The sequence below is a fragment of the Bolinopsis microptera genome, chromosome 7, assembly GCF_026151205.1.
Source record: "Bolinopsis microptera isolate Bmic1 chromosome 7, MBARI_Bmic_1.0, whole genome shotgun sequence".
NCBI lineage: Eukaryota > Metazoa > Ctenophora > Tentaculata > Lobata > Bolinopsidae > Bolinopsis > Bolinopsis microptera.
This window is the reverse complement of record NC_087078.1, coordinates 15,120,936-15,141,785: the sequence shown is the minus strand read 5'-3', so window position 1 is coordinate 15,141,785 and position 20,850 is coordinate 15,120,936. Positions and strand designations below refer to the sequence as shown.

The following is a 20,850-nucleotide window of genomic DNA, read 5'->3' as shown; positions in this document are numbered from 1 at the left end:
AAGTTATGAATAAACGATTTTCGTTTGGAGACATTTTTTTGACCGTGGAGAAAACCCAGGAGGGCCACGCCCATATTGACCCAATAACGTAACCGACCCCGTGCTTCTGAAAGTCGTAGAGACTTCAAAATAGGCTTAAACGAAGCCGCATATGCATGTTTATATAGGAGTTATTGAGCAACACATGGCCTAAAATCCTTACTTTTCGAGAAATTCGCCAAAAACCATTTTGGGCGTGGTGCTGAGCCCATTTTCGATAGGATCGTGATAGAGTCTTTAGACAGGGTGCAAAAGAACCGCAATTAGCATATTAATATATGACTTACGAACAAACATATGCCTTAAAGGGCTTACTTTTTCAGTTATTGGCGAAAAACTGATTTTCGGTTCCAGAAATCATGCAAAACTATGGGTATCTGGTAAATTGGGCTATGAAGGCCCTAAAGGTTTTTGAATGTGTGCAAATTGTGCAGAATGGCCATGTTTATATACAACTTATGAAGCAACATGTACCCTAAATTGCTTACTTTTCGAGTTGTTCGGGGGAAAAGATTGTATTATGTCCATTTTCTACCTGTAAAATACAGTCTCACGAGCTCATCTGCGCGCAAGGGACTTTATGACGTCATCGCCAAAATAATACAAACGCTATTTACACGCGTTAGAGAGCAGTTAGAGATTTAGGAATTTCGACTCGTTGCTTAGTTTGCTATTTGTCACAATCTGTCAAAATATGAGGATAACTTTTTTTTCAGTTAACTGGTCCTTTAATCTGTATTTGAGTCAGTAGTGCTATTCGTGTGAGATACGAGTAATACAGACTCTACAATTGTTGCTGCGGCCAGGATAGACTCTACATTACTAATACTAAAGGAATAAATAAAGCCATATTAATGCTATCGGCTGCAAATTTGGAAAAGCTGCGTTAGCAAATCCTTAGTTGCACTTATTATCCTATTAATATGCTTGTCTTACCTTTGTTTTCATTTTCATTACTGGTTACTGGTTAGTGGTTTAATTATTAGTAGCACCTCGTTTAGTCATTATGTAAACATTAAATCGCAACATGAAGAAAACCAATTAGCACGATAGGTACTAATTCATCAGTGAAGCAGGCTGAGTTCGTAAACGATTCCAAGTAAAGCATCAACCTCTAAGCTTATCATATTAATCAAGTAAATGAATCATAAATTATACACATGAACTATACATAAATTATACATAAATCATAGATCTTCTGTTTATAGTATCATATCATAGCATAAAATAAAAGTATCTTAGATAAAATATTGATAGTTGGATAATATCCGGTTGAAAGAGACAAGGACAAATGAATTAATGAAACAGGAAGGTAGGAAAATTTTCGCCGAAAATTTGCTTACATTCCTAACTTCCTGTTTCATCTGTCCTTGTCTCTTTCAACTCATCGTGAGACTAATAAATAGCAAACAACTCCAACATTTGAAAGATAAAATATTCTGAATAAAACTGAAATTTGCTGTAATTAGTGAAATTGTGACGAATAAATTCAAGAATAACACAATTTCAATCCGACTAGATACGCAATTAATTAAAAAGAGTTGTTGAACAGATAACATAGTATGGATAATGTTATGATTCTAAAAATACAACGTTGGTCGAACAGTTCCTTACCAACTTACAGTAAGTACAGTAAGTTACTTACTTTCTCTAATCCCAGCCCTAGCCAAGTCACGTTTCAAATTTATTCCAGTCTGTACTGGTTACAGTCTAGTCTGTACTGGTTACAGTCTACATAATATTTATATTTTGGTTAATGTGATTTTCTCGAATGTTACTAAGTCATTATTGCCCAAAATCTAAAATCACCGATAAAAATATTTAGAATACCGATAATGGAAACCCTACTTGGAAGTTGGAGGGTGATTTAATTCAAGGGCGAGATAAGTGCAAAAACTAAGCAAGAAGGCTACGTTATAGAGTGCAGCTGGACTTAGCGTCCAAGGCAGAAGGGTTAACGGGACGATTATGAAATAAGTGCATCAGGTTGCTTGATGTCAGCAAACCCTCTGAAGGTGTGATGTGTCAGGTGAAGTGAGGTGAAGTGAAGGCATGAGAAGGAGTATAGGGGCATGAGAGTCACGTTGGTTTATTGTACCTCAGATCCAGAGTAGACAATAAGTTTTCACAGCCGATCTAAGGAATATAATTTGTGGCGTGAGTTTGGATGAAATGTATTGGATGCCATACTTGTACGATATACTAAAGGATGGGTTATGTTATCAAGGGTACACGGTTAAGTTTGTTGTCGTGTTTTGAAGTTGGATGATTAAGGTTACGAGTAATTTGCTTTCTTCTTAGGAGTCGCTAATTCTAAGATTTAAGGCGATATTTAATATGAGATAGTTGTCGTTATTGTGACGAGTTTTAATATTTTTTTATATTTTCAGTCTTAGTTCTATTGTTCAACAGTAGTTACCTGATGGTAAAAAGCACTGTGATGCCAGAAACAGCTAAGGTAGTGTAAATTTCACATTCTCTCCAACCAAAACTTCAGTGCACAGTGCACGTATTGCCTGAGTAGTTGCTCATTCAACCCTAAATATTTTAAGTTCTTAAACGCTTCTGGTTATTGGATTGTCGACAATAAAGACAGAGTGACATCCAACCTTAATTATCTTAATAATGCCTGCTCAGCTAAGTCAGTGTATTCGTTTGATTTTAAGAAACTGTACACCAACCTTCCCCATGACAAACTTATTGAGAAGTTATCATCTTTAATTAAATTATGTTTTGAGGAAAAGAAACTTGACTTTATCAATATCAACGACCAGTTTAAAGCTAGATGGTCGGGAGTTAATAAGACTAAGTGGTCTTTTACATGTAGTGACCTGATAGATATGTTTAAATTCTTAATGGATAATATTTATGTTAAGTTTCGAGGTGTAGTTTCATTGCGTCATAATATATCTGTACTAGGGTTGACAGAACTGGGTGCAGGGCCAGCGAGCATCAACGTCTATGTTGTTAACCTCATGACAGGGCTAAAATTATGTGATTACTACTACTTTGCGACCATAAAAGGATATAAAAATGGCTCGAAAATAAAGTCTGTACATTTGTTTATAAATTTCGTCCGAACTGAAAATGTAATTAATCAGCTCATAACTGATCAGAAGCGCAGTAAGATAGATGTAAGAAGATAATAATAACAATTGCAAATTTCATAGCACCGCTGCCAGGCAATTTCTTCTTTAGTTCACAGAATGTTGAAGGCTAGAAGAAGAATGATCAAATATGATTCGACACCCGACAGCTTACCTACTCCATTGCATTGGTTACCATCACAAAGGAATTGATCACATGTTGTCATAGCAAATGAATTAGGGTCATACGCGCCTACAATAGTGTATTCACTTTTCAAATGCTCCCACCTTTTGTTTAAGCGACCCATGAGATTGGGACAAGTTGTTTGATTGCTTTGAGTTGGATAGTGGCAACCTCGTTCAGTGTGAACTATCCTTCTCCCGTGCCATATCCCAGATAATTCTGATTTATAGCATTGATCACTTCCAAGATAGGGATCACATTCTGACACTATAGTTTTACCACACTGATTATCGTTATCGATCACACCAACTCTTATTTCAGTGATTTCTAGCTTGTTATAGTCCACCCTGTGTAACTTAACATGGGTAGAAACCGGTCTTGAGGAACAAACTACTTTGTAAGTTTGTTGGTCCAAGCTAAATCCGCCACGAATACGTATTTCACCACAAAATGTAGAGTTTCCTGTGGTTTTGGTTTCAATGGGTGGTATCCATAAGGCAGATATCTTAGCATAATCAAGGGATATGATGTTATGCCGAGCAATGTTTGGGCCCCATCTGTTTATGACATATACATTGAACACTGAATACGAAGATCCCATGTTGACAACGATGAATGGCTCTGATGCAAAATTAGTCTCGAAAAAACTTGTCAAATTTCCATCAATGACTTCATAAGGTTCCATTTCCTCAACATAATTTGACGACTCGACAGAAACAAGAGATACATTCAATATAAGGAACCTTTCTTGAAAATTGATCTGAGTGTTCCAGTAAAGCATGTCATAAGACTGTATTTCTCCAGACTCTTTGAATCTACACAAATCACAAGTGTTGTTGCACTGGGCTTTCATGTCGTTTTCTGTCAGATGGCATAAGCCTTGCTTCAAGTTGGAAATACAAGAAGCAGTTCCATCGTAATCAACACAGCGATCAACTTTATTCCTGTAATGCTTTGCTTCATCTGTAGACAGTGTTTTTACTTGCATAGATGAACATTGGTGACAAGTGAACGAGTTTACTCTCCAAAGTAGCAAAGAAAAGATACTAATTGTCGATAGGCCCATTCCTTGTATCTTTGTTAAGAGATAAAGCAGTCAGTTGAGACTCTCACAACGAAATGTTTCTTCAGAGCTTCAGTAGATTGGCGTCAGAAAAAAGGGCTGGACAACGTTAGGTTCTTTGCTAATTAGTTCTCCATAAACCTGTAATAAAGATTAGTTTAGGTTTCCATTTATAAAACATTAGAACAATTTTTTATGACTTAAAATGTTACCAATATCGATGAGATAATCCATTTTCCTATTCTCTAGAATATATAAAAGCATAACAGTACATCCTTCCCAAGCATGTCCCTGTGTTATATTTTTCATAATCACATTTGTGTGTTAAAACAGCTGCTCTCGCTTATCAGTTAGTATATCGTCCAGTTTGCTGCTACTGTGTAGTTAGCCTTTGCATGTGTACATTTCGGCCCATTTTATATTTTTGTTCGATTTGCTGTACATTTGTAAATTTGCTATTTTGTAAAAGTTTCAAATCACCTTTGCACCAACATCTTAAAGAACAATTCCTTACCCCAACATTTTTATAATAATTTAGTAAACTATCCTTACAGGAAAATTAGTGTTATGCAAGGGAAGCTGAGAAATCTTTCGAAAGTACATGTTCTCCACAATACAACAATGAAAGGCTTTATGAGAAGTATAGCTGAGGAGAAGAATGACAAAATGCTGACTGAACCATTCTCTGTCACAAACATCTCATCCATTATTGATCAAATAGATAACTGGAAGAAATGGTTTGGATCAATAGAACCGTATTATGCTCTAAAAGCACAGAATAATCCGGTGACACAGAGACTGTTTCACAGGATGGGATTAGGCTACGACTGTGCATCACTGCCAGAGATTCAAAGTGTCCTCTCTACTGGGTGTAATCCTAACAAAATCATAGTATCTCATCCATTTAAAAATTATCACTGTGTGGCAGGTTGGTTTCTTTATCAGCTATGTTCTGGATGATATGGGTGTATTTTTAGATCTAACACAGCCATTTTCATTGCTTAGTACTAAATAAGCCATATCTGCAGTACCTTTTTTTCCAATCTCAAAAGGTTTTGTTTGTTGATTTATTGCAGAAGTGATAAAACACAGAATGCTGACAGTAGTAGATTGTGCACAAGAATGTGACAAGATCAAAAGGGTCTATCATCAGTTAAAAAACCAGACGTTTCCCTATGCTCAAAGTTTGTCACCAGATATGTCAGAAATAGAGACTCCTCCCATTCTCATAAGAATTAAACCTACAAAATTAGCAGCAAATAAAGTAGAGGTAAGCCCAGTCCATCTTTTAGTTCAGTTAATCAATTAAACATGAATTCGGCGAATAAACTCATTTTCCATCTTAAATACTGTAGCATTCAAATTTGAGGTTTATGAGCACTAGAGATCTCTAACATTGATTTCTAATCTTGTCTAGGTGAACTTTAGAAACAAGTTTGGTGTTGGTTGGAGTCATTTTGAAGAGCTTCTTATGCATTGCAAGAATCTAGAACTAGACATCAAAGGTAATTAGTTAGTTATGATTGTATTATAATGTAGAGTTTCACTTTTAAACTAAGCCAAAAACGACTCAACTTTTTTCCTATGATGTGGACTACTTTAATAAAGGTATCAACACAAGAAAGTGTAATAATTGGGATTTAACTTATCATAATTATGTATGATCCTATAACATGAACAGTTTATACCCTGTTTCAGGGATATCATTTCATCCAGGACTAAGGGCAGATGATGCTGAACCATGGACGGACACAATTAAGTTTGCTCGGCACTGTTGGGATATCATGCATAAACTAGGCTATAATCCAAGCATTTTAGGTGAGTACAAACATGGAACAATTTTGCTTACAAGTTAATTGCTGCAAACTATATTACATGAAACTGTCATTCATTAATTTTCTTTTCGTTTGAGGACTGTCCCCGAATTTAAGACTAAAAAGCTTCAAGAATCAAGAACTGGCTGGGTCCTCTAAATTGAGGGTGTCTCCTGAGATGTAATATTTAAATTGTTTCCTAGTTGAATTGCCATAATTTCAGATATAGGAGGAGGGTACAAACGTCGAGATGATGAAAAAATGTCAACTAAGGAAATTGGCTATTTGATACAGCGATCAGTTGATGAACATTTTCACTCTTTGGGAGAGTCCCCAATTGTAGTTGCAGAGCCCGGCAGGTAAGATTTTCTAAATTCGATCAACAATGAATGCTAATAAATTAGGAAATTAAATAACCTTGATTTTATTATTTCTACATCCTTCAATATTTTCCAAATTGTCTCCCAACAATAAATAAAGGTGCAATAATTTCAGTTTTATGGTGGGAAAAAGCCAAAGTACAGCTGCATGTGTTTTAGGGGCAAAAATGGAGGGCAGTCGTTATCCTGAGTATCATCTGTCAGCTGGTGTATACAATGGCTTAAGCTGGCATCAAATTGATCCCCAATATCAATCTGAAATTGAACCTCTGTTCTTAAAAAGTTATTGTTCACATCAAAAGGTTTGAATTTAAGGTACCAAGTTCCTTCACTCTTTGATCATGTTCAATACACAAAGAAACTTTAAATAAATAATAAAATCACAGGTGAGTTTACAGAATGCACACATATGGGGAGTTTCATGCGATGGAGCAGATGATTTGGGACTAAGAAAAGTTCCGAAACTTACTGAGGGAGACTGGGTGGTCTACTCAGAGATTGGAGACTATATGAACGAGTTGAACACCTCATTCAATGGCTTTCGTCCACCAGAAATATATTACTGCTGCGAGAAGAGACATTCACAGACAGTACAACTTTTGTTGGCAGACGAATTTCAATTAACTGATATTACAGAAATTCATGGCCGCAACATTTCAGAACACTTAAATATGTTATCTTAATTTTTGCATGACGCATACTGGACTTGAACAACTATATTACTTAATGTGTGCTATGACAAAACTATATATTTTACCATTTATTTTAACATTGTGATTTTAATTGTCATGGATTCCTTGCTTCCAATGTCGGCCGTAACAATATCGATTAAAAGAAGTTTTAAAAAGTGATCCAAAGAAATTTGACCGGATATTAATAAGTATAAACATTCATTATTACTATATGCAAGTGATAAGGATGGCTATCTTTAATTTAAAGCACAGCATGTCAGCACATACTAATTACATGGTACATTATTCTTATTTACTGTTACCTGGGGACCTCAGGCTATAATGTTCATAGATGCCAATTTCAAATTTGTTCCAGCTCGTAGCAAGCGTGCTAAATCACTTTACAGTCAATCTTCGAGATTTTTCTAAATAAAAAGGGCCCCTGGCCCTGACAGTCGAAACCAACGTAAATTTTGTATCACGTGGTGACCCCCACTGTCGCTTCACTATATCACCCTGTAGAGTTTCTACGATACAGGGGGAGCCGCGCACTCGTGCGCGGCGGGTCATAGAACGTATGACAACGTAAATCTATGCATTTTCGGACACTGATTCCAAATCACCCCTTGTCTTGCTCTATCCAGAGCCCTTGCGCTTGCAGTAGCGCGCGCCCGCCTCACGGCGGTAAAAAGGGCTCTAGCCATGAACCCACCCAACGATTTTGGCACCACTGTACAGTGGTGCCAAAATTACCCGCGCTTTTGTCCTCATATCCGACGTGTGTAGCATTTCAGACATTGATTGCGTAAACGAGGTGTCGTACGTCACCTCAAGATCGGGTGACAGGGGGCTGACCATGCCCGAACCTAATTGATCATTGATTGGGTCTGAGGTCACGTGATTATGAGCTTATGAGGTCACGTGACTATGACGTCACCATACCTTGTCCTCCGTTTCCCGCTCATTGGACCACGTGAGCTTGCATGCTTGTGAATGTAGGTGTAAGTACAGCTGTACTGTAGTTTATACCTAATTAACCCCTATACACTGTCACTATGCACTATAAAAACCTGAATAGGGGTTACTGCATACTAGAGGGAGAAGTTCCAAGACTACCTGCGCTACATAGACGCTGTTGTCAGCACTGCGCACGCGCGCACGAACCTTCCCATCGGGGTTCGTGGATAGGTGCTTTTCTTGACTTGTGAAACAAGCGCGCCCGCAGTGGCGCGAAAGCACATGGTTAGGTGAACCCCTTGTCCATTTAATTGTTTTAACGGATTAGCCCGGCGCGCTACTTCGTCGGGCCATAACATTTCGGGAAGAAAGCGGCGCGCGCTACTTCGAAGAAATTTAGACAAGTAATATTCGTCAAAATCACCCCCAGTAATTCGAAATGGCCTGAGGAAATTGCTACGAAGTAGCGCGCGCCGGGTTAGTCCATTAACAATGGACAACATCGTTGCTTTGCTTTGAAACAACGATATTATATATGATGATCAATGCAAAGCAGCATGCAAAGCATATTCACTGAGCAGAAAATTATGAACCTGGAGAATCTGCACATGTACCATACATTTATGGAGCTATTCAAAATTCTTAAATTTGATGTCCCCCAGTCGATTAAAGATCTTTTCAAGTTCTGTCCTAGAAATGAAAAACTTCGTCTGATTGTCCCATTACTGAGGTTAGATATCTCCCAACAGAACTTTTTGTACACCTCTACGAAAATATGGAATGATCTCATCCCCTATGTATTCGAAATATGTGATGCTAATGTAGATGGGATAATAATCCCGGGGTCTTCCAAATAAAAAATTCAGACTTATCAGCCTCGTCAGGTATTATTAAATCTAACCTTAAAAAGCACTTGCTATCCCTCCAAAATCGAGGTGACCCTAATATATGGTAACTAATCTATATTATATCTCAAATTCTACATCTGGTACGGCTCTGCACACATGATATCTCTCTCTGCCATGAAACATGGCTAACCTTTCAAACTATGATTTAAAACATAAACCTAAACTAAAACTCAACTGGGCTCTCCTATGTCACCAAACTAGACCAATAAGCAATTTTAGCTTAGATAATTATATTTTTCTATATTTGTATAATAAGTTTTATATTGACGTAGTGGATGGTTGAGGGGGTTTCAAGCACAGGTCACTCTCAAATCCTAAAGATAAGCAGTGGCCTTCGGCACTTGAAACCTCTTCAAACCTCCCCTGATTTATTTATTATTGATATTGTTTGATTGTGCCGTAAAAATAAATATTTGTTTTATTAAATATTTGTTTTATTAAGCTGCAAGAATGATAGTTCGCGCGGCGCGTCGAAGCGGCAAAGTTCTCCAAATAAATATTTTGCATTTATTTTCAAATCAATCTGAGCTGCTCAAGCGAAAAATAAAAACACGGTTGTTTAATGTGCCATGACACTTTTTTTATTTAAAATAGTCATATTTATACTGGAACAAACACATTTAAAAAATTGATCGTGTGTGGTTTAAACTTGTAATTGTATCACGTGGTGACCCCACTGTCGCTTCACTATAACCCCTGTAGAGTTTTTAGTTGATTCACGATGTCAATCCTTTGCATCTCGCCGATCTGCATACGTGGTTGCGAGAAACATTATTTGATGCGCGCGCGACCCAGTAGTGCATCGCGCTACAAAGTTTCTACGATACAGGGGGAGCCGCGCACTCGTGCGTGGCGGGTCATACAACGTATGAAAAGTCTAAACAAGGTGAAACTTTTTTTAAGGGGTACGGGTTTAAAAAATAATTTTACTCAATTTTAATTAAAATTAATTTTAATTTATTTATTTATTGACAGAAATTTATTTTTAGGTGTCCAATGCAACCTATTGTTAAACAATTACCATTGGTGAATTTATTTGCATATATTGTTCATATGCATATGTTTTAATTATTTTCCGCAACCCAATTGCCTTGCTATTTGTTACACAATTCAATCAAGGTACAGCTTGTCATTGTAGCGCGATGCACTACTGGGTCGCGCGCGCATCAAATAATGCTTCTCGCAACCACGTATTCAGATCGGCGAGATGCGAAGGATTGACATCGTGAATCAAAGCTTACTGGGCCGCGCTCAGCCTGTCATTCCGCCAAATCTTTATTGTTTATGAACATAATAGCCTGGGGTCCCCAGGTAAATCAAAGCTTGTCATAATGTCATACGTTGTAGACCTGCCGCGCGGCTGTATCGTTGACACGATACTATTTAAATGACTTAGTGATACGACAATGAGGGTTACGACGTGATACAAAGTACAGCTACTTCGCGCTTTAATGCTTAAACGATTCGAAAATGTTTTAAAAATTGGCTACTAATGATTTATTTTGGGCGCCGTGCAGTTTTGATAAATCATGTAAGAATCGAGCGCTGGTTTTCGATCTTTTCAGAACGTTTTTTTCTAAGTGTTTGTTTGATGGAATTTAGGATTGAGATTGTAATCAAAATATTTACGGACAGCTTGATGCAGTAGTTATAGTATTGGTTCAATATACGGTATATAATCCAAGCTTAACGCCATGTAAAAATGTAAACCAAATAGATTACTGATCCTGATTAAGTGAAATGAGGCTACAAACAGATATTGTCAATCGTACCTTCGACAAGATATAGTATAGTATATAGTATAGTACTATGTAATGTTTACAGTTTACTAAAATATTATTTTTGATCTTTTGATAGGGTTCCTGGCCCTCCTTATTTAACCCTCAATCATCTTTTTTGATAATTCAGCTGAATCAACCGAGTAGAGGAGACACTTAATGTTGAGGAAGCTCATGTTGGGTTCATCCTTTATAATAATAATAATAATATAATAATACTATACCTACTTTACATTACCGATTGCGTCACCACTGGTGAGCAAGCATTTGTTTGTTGTTTAGTTGTGTTGGAAGGGAACATTACTTGATTAATTCAACCATTAGGATTTTAATAACGATGAGCTAAGATATACCGTTCATCTTAGACTATTGGATCAATCTTATTATATGATTAGATTTTATAAACGAACCTGGCATACAAAAGATTGAAATGCGGAGGTTGGCTGGCTCTTCTATAATAAATACGACACTCCAACTTACAGAATGCTTGCTAGAGATAAAACAAAATATTATCAGACTATACATGCAGCATGAGTAACTGGTGGATAAGCCTTCGGTAAAAACGGATCCGGAAAAGTCAATGCGGCACTCGGGTCCTTGGTATTGTCGTCGGTATATTGTCCATTATTTACGTTCTGCTTTCATAGTTCAAACAATAGTGAGCTCTAAATATACAGCTTTAAACCGATTAAGTATGAATGAATGAAATACCTGACAATCCGCACTCCTATAATTCAAAAGCATGAGTAACTCGTAGTGATGTACGATTTCTAGAAAGTTTAAATTAAATTTGGCGCTCACAGGTCCTCGTGATCATGTGATCGCCGCATAATGTTCTGTAAATGCGCAGGGCACCTTCAAGCTTAAATTATTCACCATACTGAGGCAGTCAACCAACGCGCGGCTTTATTTTTATGATATGATATGTTTTGATTGTTATTAATAAATACCAAAATTTAAATTTGTTTTACTAAATTTGTTTTACTTTACATGTGCATGGATATCCCTGGCAGAACTTTACATTTGTTTTGGGAAATTGATGAAAATATAGATAATACAACTAATTTGTGAAGCAATGGACCATTTCCGTTACCAGTGTATTGTGCTCTGCCAATCAGGGTCATTCTATATGACCCTAAGATAGGAAGCTAAAAGCTATGTGTTGCTCAACTTATAAGGGATACCAAGTATTTGATAACCCCACCATATTACATACACAGTCTGTTTGATAATGTATTAGTAATTGTTGTCATAGCTTTGTTAGATAGTTAGGTCAACTCTTAGAAATTTACATTTTGCGATGATACCATGATAATATGTAGTATGAATGCTGCAAATTAGTTTACACTACCGTACAATTTACATATTCAGCAATCTCTGAGCTGTATTTTTTATATGGTACGGGTATATGGCCCCCAGAATATAGGTCGTTTTTTGAGCACTTAGAAACAGGTGTTAAAACTACTTCTAAGCATGTTTAGGGCTGTAAATATGTACATAATAACCCTTTAAATGTTTCTTGGGTAGTTGAAAATAATTATTAGGTTTTTAAGTGTACTTTTTTTTCACCTGTAAAAATACCATTTTTTAACAGGGCCCCCAGAATATAGGTCCAAACATCTGTTCCTAAGTTGTTCTAAAATTGTCACAGACAGTTATATGCAGTCAGAATATGTTGCTGAGACTGTATTGATGATGCCAATGGCTCCAGATACTAAATTGAAAAGGTTTAGAGTATACTTAATAGCAAAAAATCAAAAACTACGGCCCCCAGAATATAGGTATGCAAAAATCGTCCTCAAATACTCCACCTTCATACATTTTGATGATGCCATCTCTTCAGCATATGTTCTTTAACTGTTTCTCATCACTACCCCACATTCCTTAATGCTCAGGGTGACAGAGAAAATGCAGAATCTTGGTCGCTATTTTTTTAAAAAAACCTATATTCTGGGGGCCATATACCCGTAATGAGTAAAATCTTTAATTTTACTTGTTAAAAAGCTTTCATGCACTCATTTAGTAGGGATCTTAACTAAATACTTAAATAAGATTGAAGGAGTGTCCCTAGATATGATTGAGGGGGGCTGTTTTTATCTGTATCAATACAATGTGCACCTCAATGACTGTAAATCAGACATTTTTGGCCGCCAAATTTTTTTAAAGGCCTAACTCAAAATTCTGTCCCAAAACTTAAGGTCATGAGACAATTCTACGTTGATTCTGAAAATTTCATGTGAAAATATTGAAACCCTATTGAGTTCTATTGTTTTGAGCGAAGTCAGTTTGAGATATGGGCGATTTTGTTCATTTTTTGCGATTATTTGAACACAGAATCCACAGTTAGGTAGATATTGAGCTGATAATCATAGAGAATGTGTAATATATGCTTACCTTCCATATAAAGTTGGTTTCATTCAAAAATATTGATATTAGACCAATTTATGGACCAAAATCGATCAAATTTGGTGCGTATGCCCAAATATGGGCATATGGTTTTTGTTTTTATCCCATAACTCGGCCAATTTTTATCCAATTTTGATAAAACTTGATATGTGGGTTCAGGAGACTAGTAGCTACAAGTAGAGCATCCCAAAGCATGGTTTTGGGCATGTTCAGGGTTTTTGACCAACCTATATTCTGGGGGTCGTATAGACCTATATTCTGGGGGCCCGTAAAATTGTGGTGGCCATAACTTTTTTCCAAATTGTCAGTTTGCAGATGTCTCGATGAAAAGATAGCTTAAAATAATACTTATACTCATACCAGTAGTCTTAATGGCATGTGTTGGACAGATTTTTGTCATGACAATTTTTCGCGATATTTACCCCTCTAGAAAATGACAACATCGTTTAAATCTTTCGCTGTCATGACCAAATATACCAAAATACCTCATGTAGGTCCAAAATTTTTATCCAGAAACATAAGTTACATGTTTTACTCCAAAAGTATCGCTTATCTTGGTTAGAACTGTATCCACTAACATGACCTATATTTTGGGGGCCACCTATATTCTGGGGGCCATATACCCGTATTTTATACTTGGCATTTTAAGTGAGATGACATTGCTTTACCTTGATATTAAACATTTACATTTTGGGTGTAGTATTGATGGTGTGAAGCTCAAAAAAGAGTACAATGGAGAGAAAGTTGTTACATGTGGGTGGTCACAATCATGAGGTAAGACTGCTAATTAGTTCAAGTCTCATTTTAGGTATCTTACCGAATAAAAACCACCAAAATAATGCATGCAAAGTAGTAAAATTTTTGATCCTAAAAACTATGCAGTTAATCAGTAGATAGTATTTTATTAGATCATGAATAAAATTGATTCCGATTATGGTTTAATAAATTTAACTTATATTTGGTAACCAAATCCCATTCTCTCAGTTGAGTGAGAAAGAGAAAGTATGGCTGTAAGTAGTTTAGTTTTGCATCAGTTTTTATGTTCGAATCTCAATTTCATTCAAGTGGGTTGTGGCAGCCTTATGACACTTTGAAAATCTTTCTGATACCTCGATCATTTATCAACCTAAATTTCACCTACTTATAATATAAGCCCTTCAATTTCAGGCATGAGCAGGAGGAGTGGAGAGAGGAACACAAAGGGCATGATCTGATGCATGCTGAAATGTTGTTAGTGTTACTTGCCGCGCTCTTTGTCTCTCAGATAGTTCTCATTCTCTGGAAACAGAAACACCCTCGATCGTATAATGTGAGTGTGGTTTTTATTGATTCTTGACGTTTGTTGTTTAGACCAAAATGTTTAACTTAAATCTAAATTTTCTTTCATTTACTCAATAAATCGCTTGTTAAGAAGTGGAGCAATAGTTCACTGCAAAGTTTTATTTTATCAGATAAGCTAAATAATATATATAGTTATTAGCTATATTATATATTACTAGAAACCCGTCGTCACAGGGAGGAAGCTTATAGTATTTTTTGTTAGTAAGTTTAAATCGCGTCAAAAAATATCCTACACAACCGAAGATACAGCCCATTAAAATGTTGCTCGTACTAAACACAGCGTAATATCAACAAAACCGATTAAAATGACGTTTTAACAATCATTGCACGTGCACGTGCACGTGCGTTTAACAATCCTCGTTACTATGGTTACTACGCAACTTCCTATTTCTCGTCTGATTTGCACGTGGGCGGTCGTACAACATCAGAAATAATTCTTTGAATTATAGTAGAGATTCTTCCTCACAAACTGCTCTTCCCTAGATGGTGTCCCTGACAGGACTGTGGATTATACCCTTCCTGGTATCATGTTATCACTATTACTGGCGGTTTGTTGGCTGCTGGTTTCTCTTCAGTCTCATCACGGGTCATGTCATCAGACTCGCACGATGTAAACCTCTCGGTGGCAAAACCCCCAGGTATGTCAAATTTCATAAGAACAGAAGATTCAAGCCTTTAGGAAGTAAATGATTTGCATTATGCTATTATATAATACAGTATAAGTTTGACACAAAGTGAAACACACAGATACAGATTAGAGTTGAAATCGTTGTTTTTATTCGAGAGTCTGTAATACATATTATTATGAGATTTAAACCAAGCAAAATTCTTGTAATGCTTTATTGCTGTATCGTCCGGATGTAAAATTGAAAATTTGCGAGGGCGATCATTCTCCACTGTAGCGGATTGTGCCTATATTGTAGCTATATTGTAGCTAAAAGTGTAAAAGCTATCAGTATGATACGTCAGTAACCTTATTTGATCATATAATTAAACTGAGCAGTGAGCAGGGTATTGCTGTACTTTAGGAAAGTAGGGGGTCTAGCCATTGCAATAGTCACATACATAGCTAATAGCTATAATATAGCTAATAGCTATAATATAGCAGTATAAAGTTGCATTATACATAGCTAATAGCTATATATATACTAACTAACTTGGTAACTTGGTAAGGTTTATCCTCGTAGCAAGAAGGGTCATCAGATGTCTGACCACCGTAATGGCGTGTAGTCTACCAAGGAATTCGACCAGCTGCACGTATAACCGGAAACCGGAGGGTTATCCGGTATCAAAGCAAGAAACTTCGATAAACTGACTTTAATTTGAAGCTGGCAAACTTTTTCTCGGCTTTCACTTCACTCGGCACCTTATTCCACAGTTTGGATCCTTTTACTGCGAACGAGCTATCGTACAGTGTCTGGTTTCTCATCGAACTCGACTTTGATAGAGAAGGAACAACTGCTTTAGTGCCATATCTGGATGTTTCCACAAACTCGATGCTACAGCTATTTGGAACAACGTTATGGTACGTTTTCCACATCATCAAGATGATGTATCTCTCCCTTCTCCGTTGCAGGGACATTAACTTCAAATGAGCTAGCCTCTCCCAGTAGTTTCAGCTGTATAGACCACCAATGCGGCTTATACTGCACTGCCGCTAACAACAGTGAGATTTACTATATTATCCCTATATCTCGTATTTACTCGTATCAATATAAAAAATATATTTATTAAAAACCTGACCATTCATTGGAGTGTTATAAAGTTGTTGTACTCTATAAGTGTATATTCACCTACAAGCATAACTGCTTGGCGTGATGAGGTACAGTATCTTTCCCTGATCCATTAATATCATGATATCAGTATGTGTGTTCCTCAGACCTCATGTTGCTGAAATTTTATTAACTAATAACCAATATTAGGGGTGGGGCGTATGGGTTCCTGGAGAAAAATGACTGTAGACAAACCTTTGTTACGAATTTGTTCACAGATTTACCCATAAACAGCAATTCTTGCCCTAACTATAATGAGCTGTTTTACCCTGCTGGGTTGTTGTTGGGAGACTGGCGGCCACCTCTAATCTCTATAAAGAGATAAAGTCAGTGTTGTTGACCCTTTATCACCGCCAAAACAATAAATGAACTTGGTGAATAACGAAATCTGAACTCCACTTTTCCCGATGAAGGGGTCACCGTGGGTTTGGCTGGCGGCACTTTATAATTTAAAAAAATAATAAAATAAAGAGGGAATTAAATTTGCAACGTGTTCAGTTTTGGAATATAATCAGCTGTTACAAATGGATATTTAACAATCTTTTGTGTTTAGTTTTGTTACTTTGTTAGTCACTTGTTTTATTTTTCCAGCCGATTAAAGACGCAAAGAAATTAATATACAACTTCGACTTAGGGCGGCTTCAACGTCCGAACAGAGATAGTTTTTTTTTTCAAATCTGTCTATCCAGCATGAGTTTGTTTATCTCCTTGCTGTCGTCAAGCCCCGTGTCCTTCCGAAGGATGTCAATATATGTGAGGTGTGGTCTTCCCCTTCGACGATGTCCTTGAAGGGGTTCACAAAGTGAACATAAATGGCTAAAATATGGTGAAATTTCCAGAATTGTTTAATTCTGCAGCATTTTAGAGTCGCACGATAAAAACCACGTGACTGCACGATATAAACCACGAATAGTGCGTAACATTTAAATGTGAGATAATTATGACGTATCATCTACTTGACATTACTAAAAATCGTGACTTTTCAATTCCATTTATATTTTTTACAAGCTCTAATTGGTCAAAGCGAAAAGTCACGTTTTATGTCCATTTTCCTTGTTTCCTAGCCGTTTCTGGGGAAATCACGTTACATTTTAATTTATTAATAGATATATTCTAGGTTACAATTTCCAGCTTACAATTTCTATACTTTACCAGGTTGGTCTACAGATGGTTTCAGTTTATGTACAATGCATCCTACGGGTTTGGTATCCTGTCCTATACCATCATGATGTGTATTCTATTCGGTACGTGATCGTTACTCAATGTTCCAAAAAGATTCTAGGTAAATTTTTTTCAAAGATATAATTGATTTGAACCATGTTTACGGACAAGGACATTATGTTATAGTATGATCTAATTTATTTTATCTTGCACAGGTTTACATCTACTGTTTGTAGACGATCCTGAACCTGTTGTAGATTTTTGTATTGTCATCTTTTTCTACGGAGGGTATTTTGGAGTTTTGGGACGGGATCTGAGTGAATTGTGTGCGGAGGAAATGGCATCCACTATTGGGGTAATTTTAATTATTCGTTTTTTTTAGTTTGTAAAACCAATCATTCCGATCTAACAACACCTACGAATTGTTATTGTTATTGTTATTGTTATTGTTATTGTTATTGTTATTGTTATTGTTATTGTTATTGTTATTGTTATTGTTATTGTTATTGTTATTGTTATTGTTATTGTTATTGTTATTGTTATTGTTATTGTTATTGTTATTGCTATTGTTATTGTTATTGTTATTGTTATTGTTATTGTTATTGTTATTGTTAAAGATTACCCCCGTTTCAGTACTACGACAAGGACGCCATGTCCAGTCGTGCTCTCGAGGAGAGCATCTGTGCAGTTTGTGGACAGAGCACCAACAGTCCAACTAACAGTGCTGACCCAGAGCCTGCGTACAAGCTGTCTTGTGGGCATGTGTATCCTTTTATTTGCTCTTAATAGGCTCTATAAGAGTAAAGAATTAATTGAAAAGTTAAATACGATAGGTCCCTGTTCTGTTCTCCAAAATCCGGTCTAGCTTCTAAAAAAATAGCTCAAGATATATTCAGCGTGCCAATAGCACGGTTTCTGTTAGCATTCTTCAGTTCAATCCCTGCAGTATAAAAATAATAACAGTACAAATTGCACCTGGTCCCCTTTGTAGGCTACCTTTATATTATAATTTTTAACAATTACCCCACTAAAGCTGCACCTGTTTATCACAGGGCTCTTTTGTTTTAGGTTCTCGCACAAATTTTGCAAGTAACAATGGAAACAAAAAGGAAACGAACATGATATTACCATTATGATCTATCGCTACTACATCAATATCATAACGCCACGTTTAAGATTTGAGACAAATCTGGCAATGTCACAATGTTGATAGTTGCTAAGTTGCGCGCGAACACCAATCGTATCTTTGATAACCACCCACGTTTTTCATCACATTTTTGTAGAATTTGGCAGGTACGTAGCTTTTGCTGAGCTGCACCTTCGCTTTTGGCAATTTAGCCGAAAGGTCACTTTATATGGCTAATGACGGTATTTCTGAATGGACGCATAATTGCATATTTATCATCCTGTTTCTGAGAAAATTCCTTAACTAAACCACAGATTTCATGATTATTGTATTAGGGGTTGGTGCATTGTTGGTAAAAAGCAAATCTGCCCGTACTGCAAAGAAAAGGTAACTAATGATCCAATTCTATTTATAGAATTACTATGTATAGAAATTTCTCAAATAAAACACATTCCTAATTTCCATTTCTGAATGAACTTATCATACCAAGATTTAATCTTCAACACTTCAAACTTTTCAGGTTGATCTACAACGTCTGTTTAGTGCTCCATGGGAAAAACCACACATGCTTTACGGTCGGTTGTTGGACTGGATACGTTACCTTATAGTTTGGCATCCTGCCATAATTATCATAGCTCAGGGTATCAACGATTACTTGGGACTGAAATAGATGAGGTTTAGTTTAGGATGTTATCGTTATTTTTGGTATTTTTGGGACATTGTTGTGACGATACTTTGTTGGTTCATTGTAATGGAATTCACAGAAACACTGTAACCAAGTGTATAGATTTAAACTGGCTGTAAGATGTTCATATTACATGCATAGCTAAAAACCCTGAAAACCGAATAATTGACTTGTTGTGGTAATATGATTTGTCTGTAAATTTAGCATAAGTATCATGAAAAGTAAAGCAGTCGTTTTATCTGTGGTTAAAATTATAATATTTGGGTGTTTTTTGAAAAACTTTCCGAAGTTTTTGTTGTTACAGCTTTTTGTTACAACTCGGATGTAAAGTTATAGAATCAGACACGGTATACAATACTGTTCAATGACAAGTATGGTTTAATATTTAGAATCGTTATTAATGTTGTGAATGATGCTTTTACTGAGGAATTACTAATCAGGGGGTAGATATTTCCTCGGTAGTCTTGTAATATCAAATAATATGTATTATATTAATTTTCCATTTCATCTGGAAATTGTCAAGATTTTTGCAATCTGCGATGTGAATATTCAATGATAAGACTGCAATTATTGTTATGCAATACATAGTTTAACTGCTACTAATCTAAAGCTTCTCATAACTACAAAGTCACAAAATTAAAACGGTACAATGCTAATATTCATAGAAACAGAAAACATTGTGTAATGTATCAAATATTTGGTATCTTTAAGTTACGGGGACTGATCTGAAGATGTCAAGAAGCAGTCTATTTAAATAATGCTACTTTCAAATTGAATTAAAGTAATAAAAAGCTTTAGATAGTTATAGACATGCTCGAGGAAAATAAGTTGTCGTGTTAGGACGCGAACAACACGGTCTAACTCCAAAGTAAAGCTATTCCCTACGAAGGAGAGAAGTTTTACCACAAGTTCCAGATGGTCACTAGGTAACCCAATCCTAAAATTATCGGTTTCTCGCCAGACCAGGTGTATACTTAAAGGGGTGACATTTGACATGTCCTCTGATCTTTCTCAAGATGTACTAATCCGAGATAAGGCAAGATAACTGTCGTTACAGTATAATTTATTGATCATTTAATCAGTCTAATTTAGGTAAGAGATACGCTGCCCCCGCTTTCCACAGAACCCTTTGTTTTACTTCTGCTCCTGTGCAAGATCAGTCCGGATGGAGATCAGATATCACTTGAGGTATTTGTGTTGTTTCCTCCGCTAATTCTCGTTATCTCATATCTAATTCAGAAAATAATCTCCGTCATTGTTCATAGGAATACTGTATTTTAGTTAATTCCAGCATTTTTTGGTTAATATTTTTCTGATGAATGCCCTTTAATTAATGTTATTAAGAACCAACTTCTTTTCCATTGACTGGTAAGCTCTGGAATTTTCCCAACTATTGTCTGTAATTCAGTGGTGATATAATTGAATCAGTAAAGTTTTTTAGTACGACCCTAATCATTATGATAATTTCACGGGTTCACT

The 20,850-nt window shown here is 36.3% G+C and overlaps 4 protein-coding genes across 4 annotated transcripts in view; 3 read left to right on the top strand and 1 right to left on the bottom strand.

Moving 5' to 3' along the window:
* The window catches only part of LOC134818425 (dynein light chain Tctex-type 5-B-like), a 66,527-nt gene that overhangs the window by 12,476 nt on the left and 33,201 nt on the right, over positions 1–20,850 (top strand). The gene's annotated exons all lie outside the window — the stretch shown is intronic.
* The window catches only part of LOC134818419 (kynurenine 3-monooxygenase-like), a 927,626-nt gene that overhangs the window by 882,303 nt on the left and 24,473 nt on the right, over positions 1–20,850 (bottom strand). The gene's annotated exons all lie outside the window — the stretch shown is intronic.
* LOC134818567 (ornithine decarboxylase-like) lies at positions 4,878–7,272 on the top strand. The gene is made up of 7 exons (XM_063828183.1): positions 4,878–5,300; positions 5,449–5,642; positions 5,790–5,877; positions 6,071–6,190; positions 6,410–6,545; positions 6,682–6,868; positions 6,953–7,272. The coding sequence occupies exons 1-7, from the start codon at positions 4,940–4,942 to the stop codon at positions 7,247–7,249; spliced, it is 1,383 nt and encodes a 460-aa protein (XP_063684253.1). The 5' UTR covers positions 4,878–4,939; the 3' UTR covers positions 7,250–7,272.
* On the top strand, positions 13,970–19,950 carry LOC134818421 (E3 ubiquitin ligase Rnf121-like). The gene is made up of 9 exons (XM_063827963.1): positions 13,970–14,060; positions 14,271–14,296; positions 14,454–14,595; positions 15,111–15,265; positions 17,555–17,643; positions 17,776–17,915; positions 18,194–18,324; positions 19,001–19,073; positions 19,207–19,950. Exons 1-9 carry the CDS (start codon positions 14,019–14,021, stop codon positions 19,354–19,356), a joined length of 948 nt encoding a protein of 315 aa, XP_063684033.1. The 5' UTR covers positions 13,970–14,018; the 3' UTR covers positions 19,357–19,950.

Coding starts and splice junctions, on each gene's coding strand:
- LOC134818567 (XM_063828183.1), top strand. CDS start 4,940: ATGCAAGGGAAGCTGAGAAATCTTTCGAAAGTACATGTTCTCCACAAT. Junction 5,301..5,448: donor AAATTATCACTGTGTGGCAG/GTTGGTTTCTTT, acceptor GATTTATTGCAG/AAGTGATAAAACACAGAATG. Junction 5,878..6,070: donor TCTAGAACTAGACATCAAAG/GTAATTAGTTAG, acceptor ACCCTGTTTCAG/GGATATCATTTCATCCAGGA.
- LOC134818421 (XM_063827963.1), top strand. CDS start 14,019: ATGGAGAGAAAGTTGTTACATGTGGGTGGTCACAATCATGAG. Junction 14,596..15,110: donor AACACCCTCGATCGTATAAT/GTGAGTGTGGTT, acceptor GCTCTTCCCTAG/ATGGTGTCCCTGACAGGACT. Junction 17,916..18,193: donor AAATGGCATCCACTATTGGG/GTAATTTTAATT, acceptor CCCCCGTTTCAG/TACTACGACAAGGACGCCAT.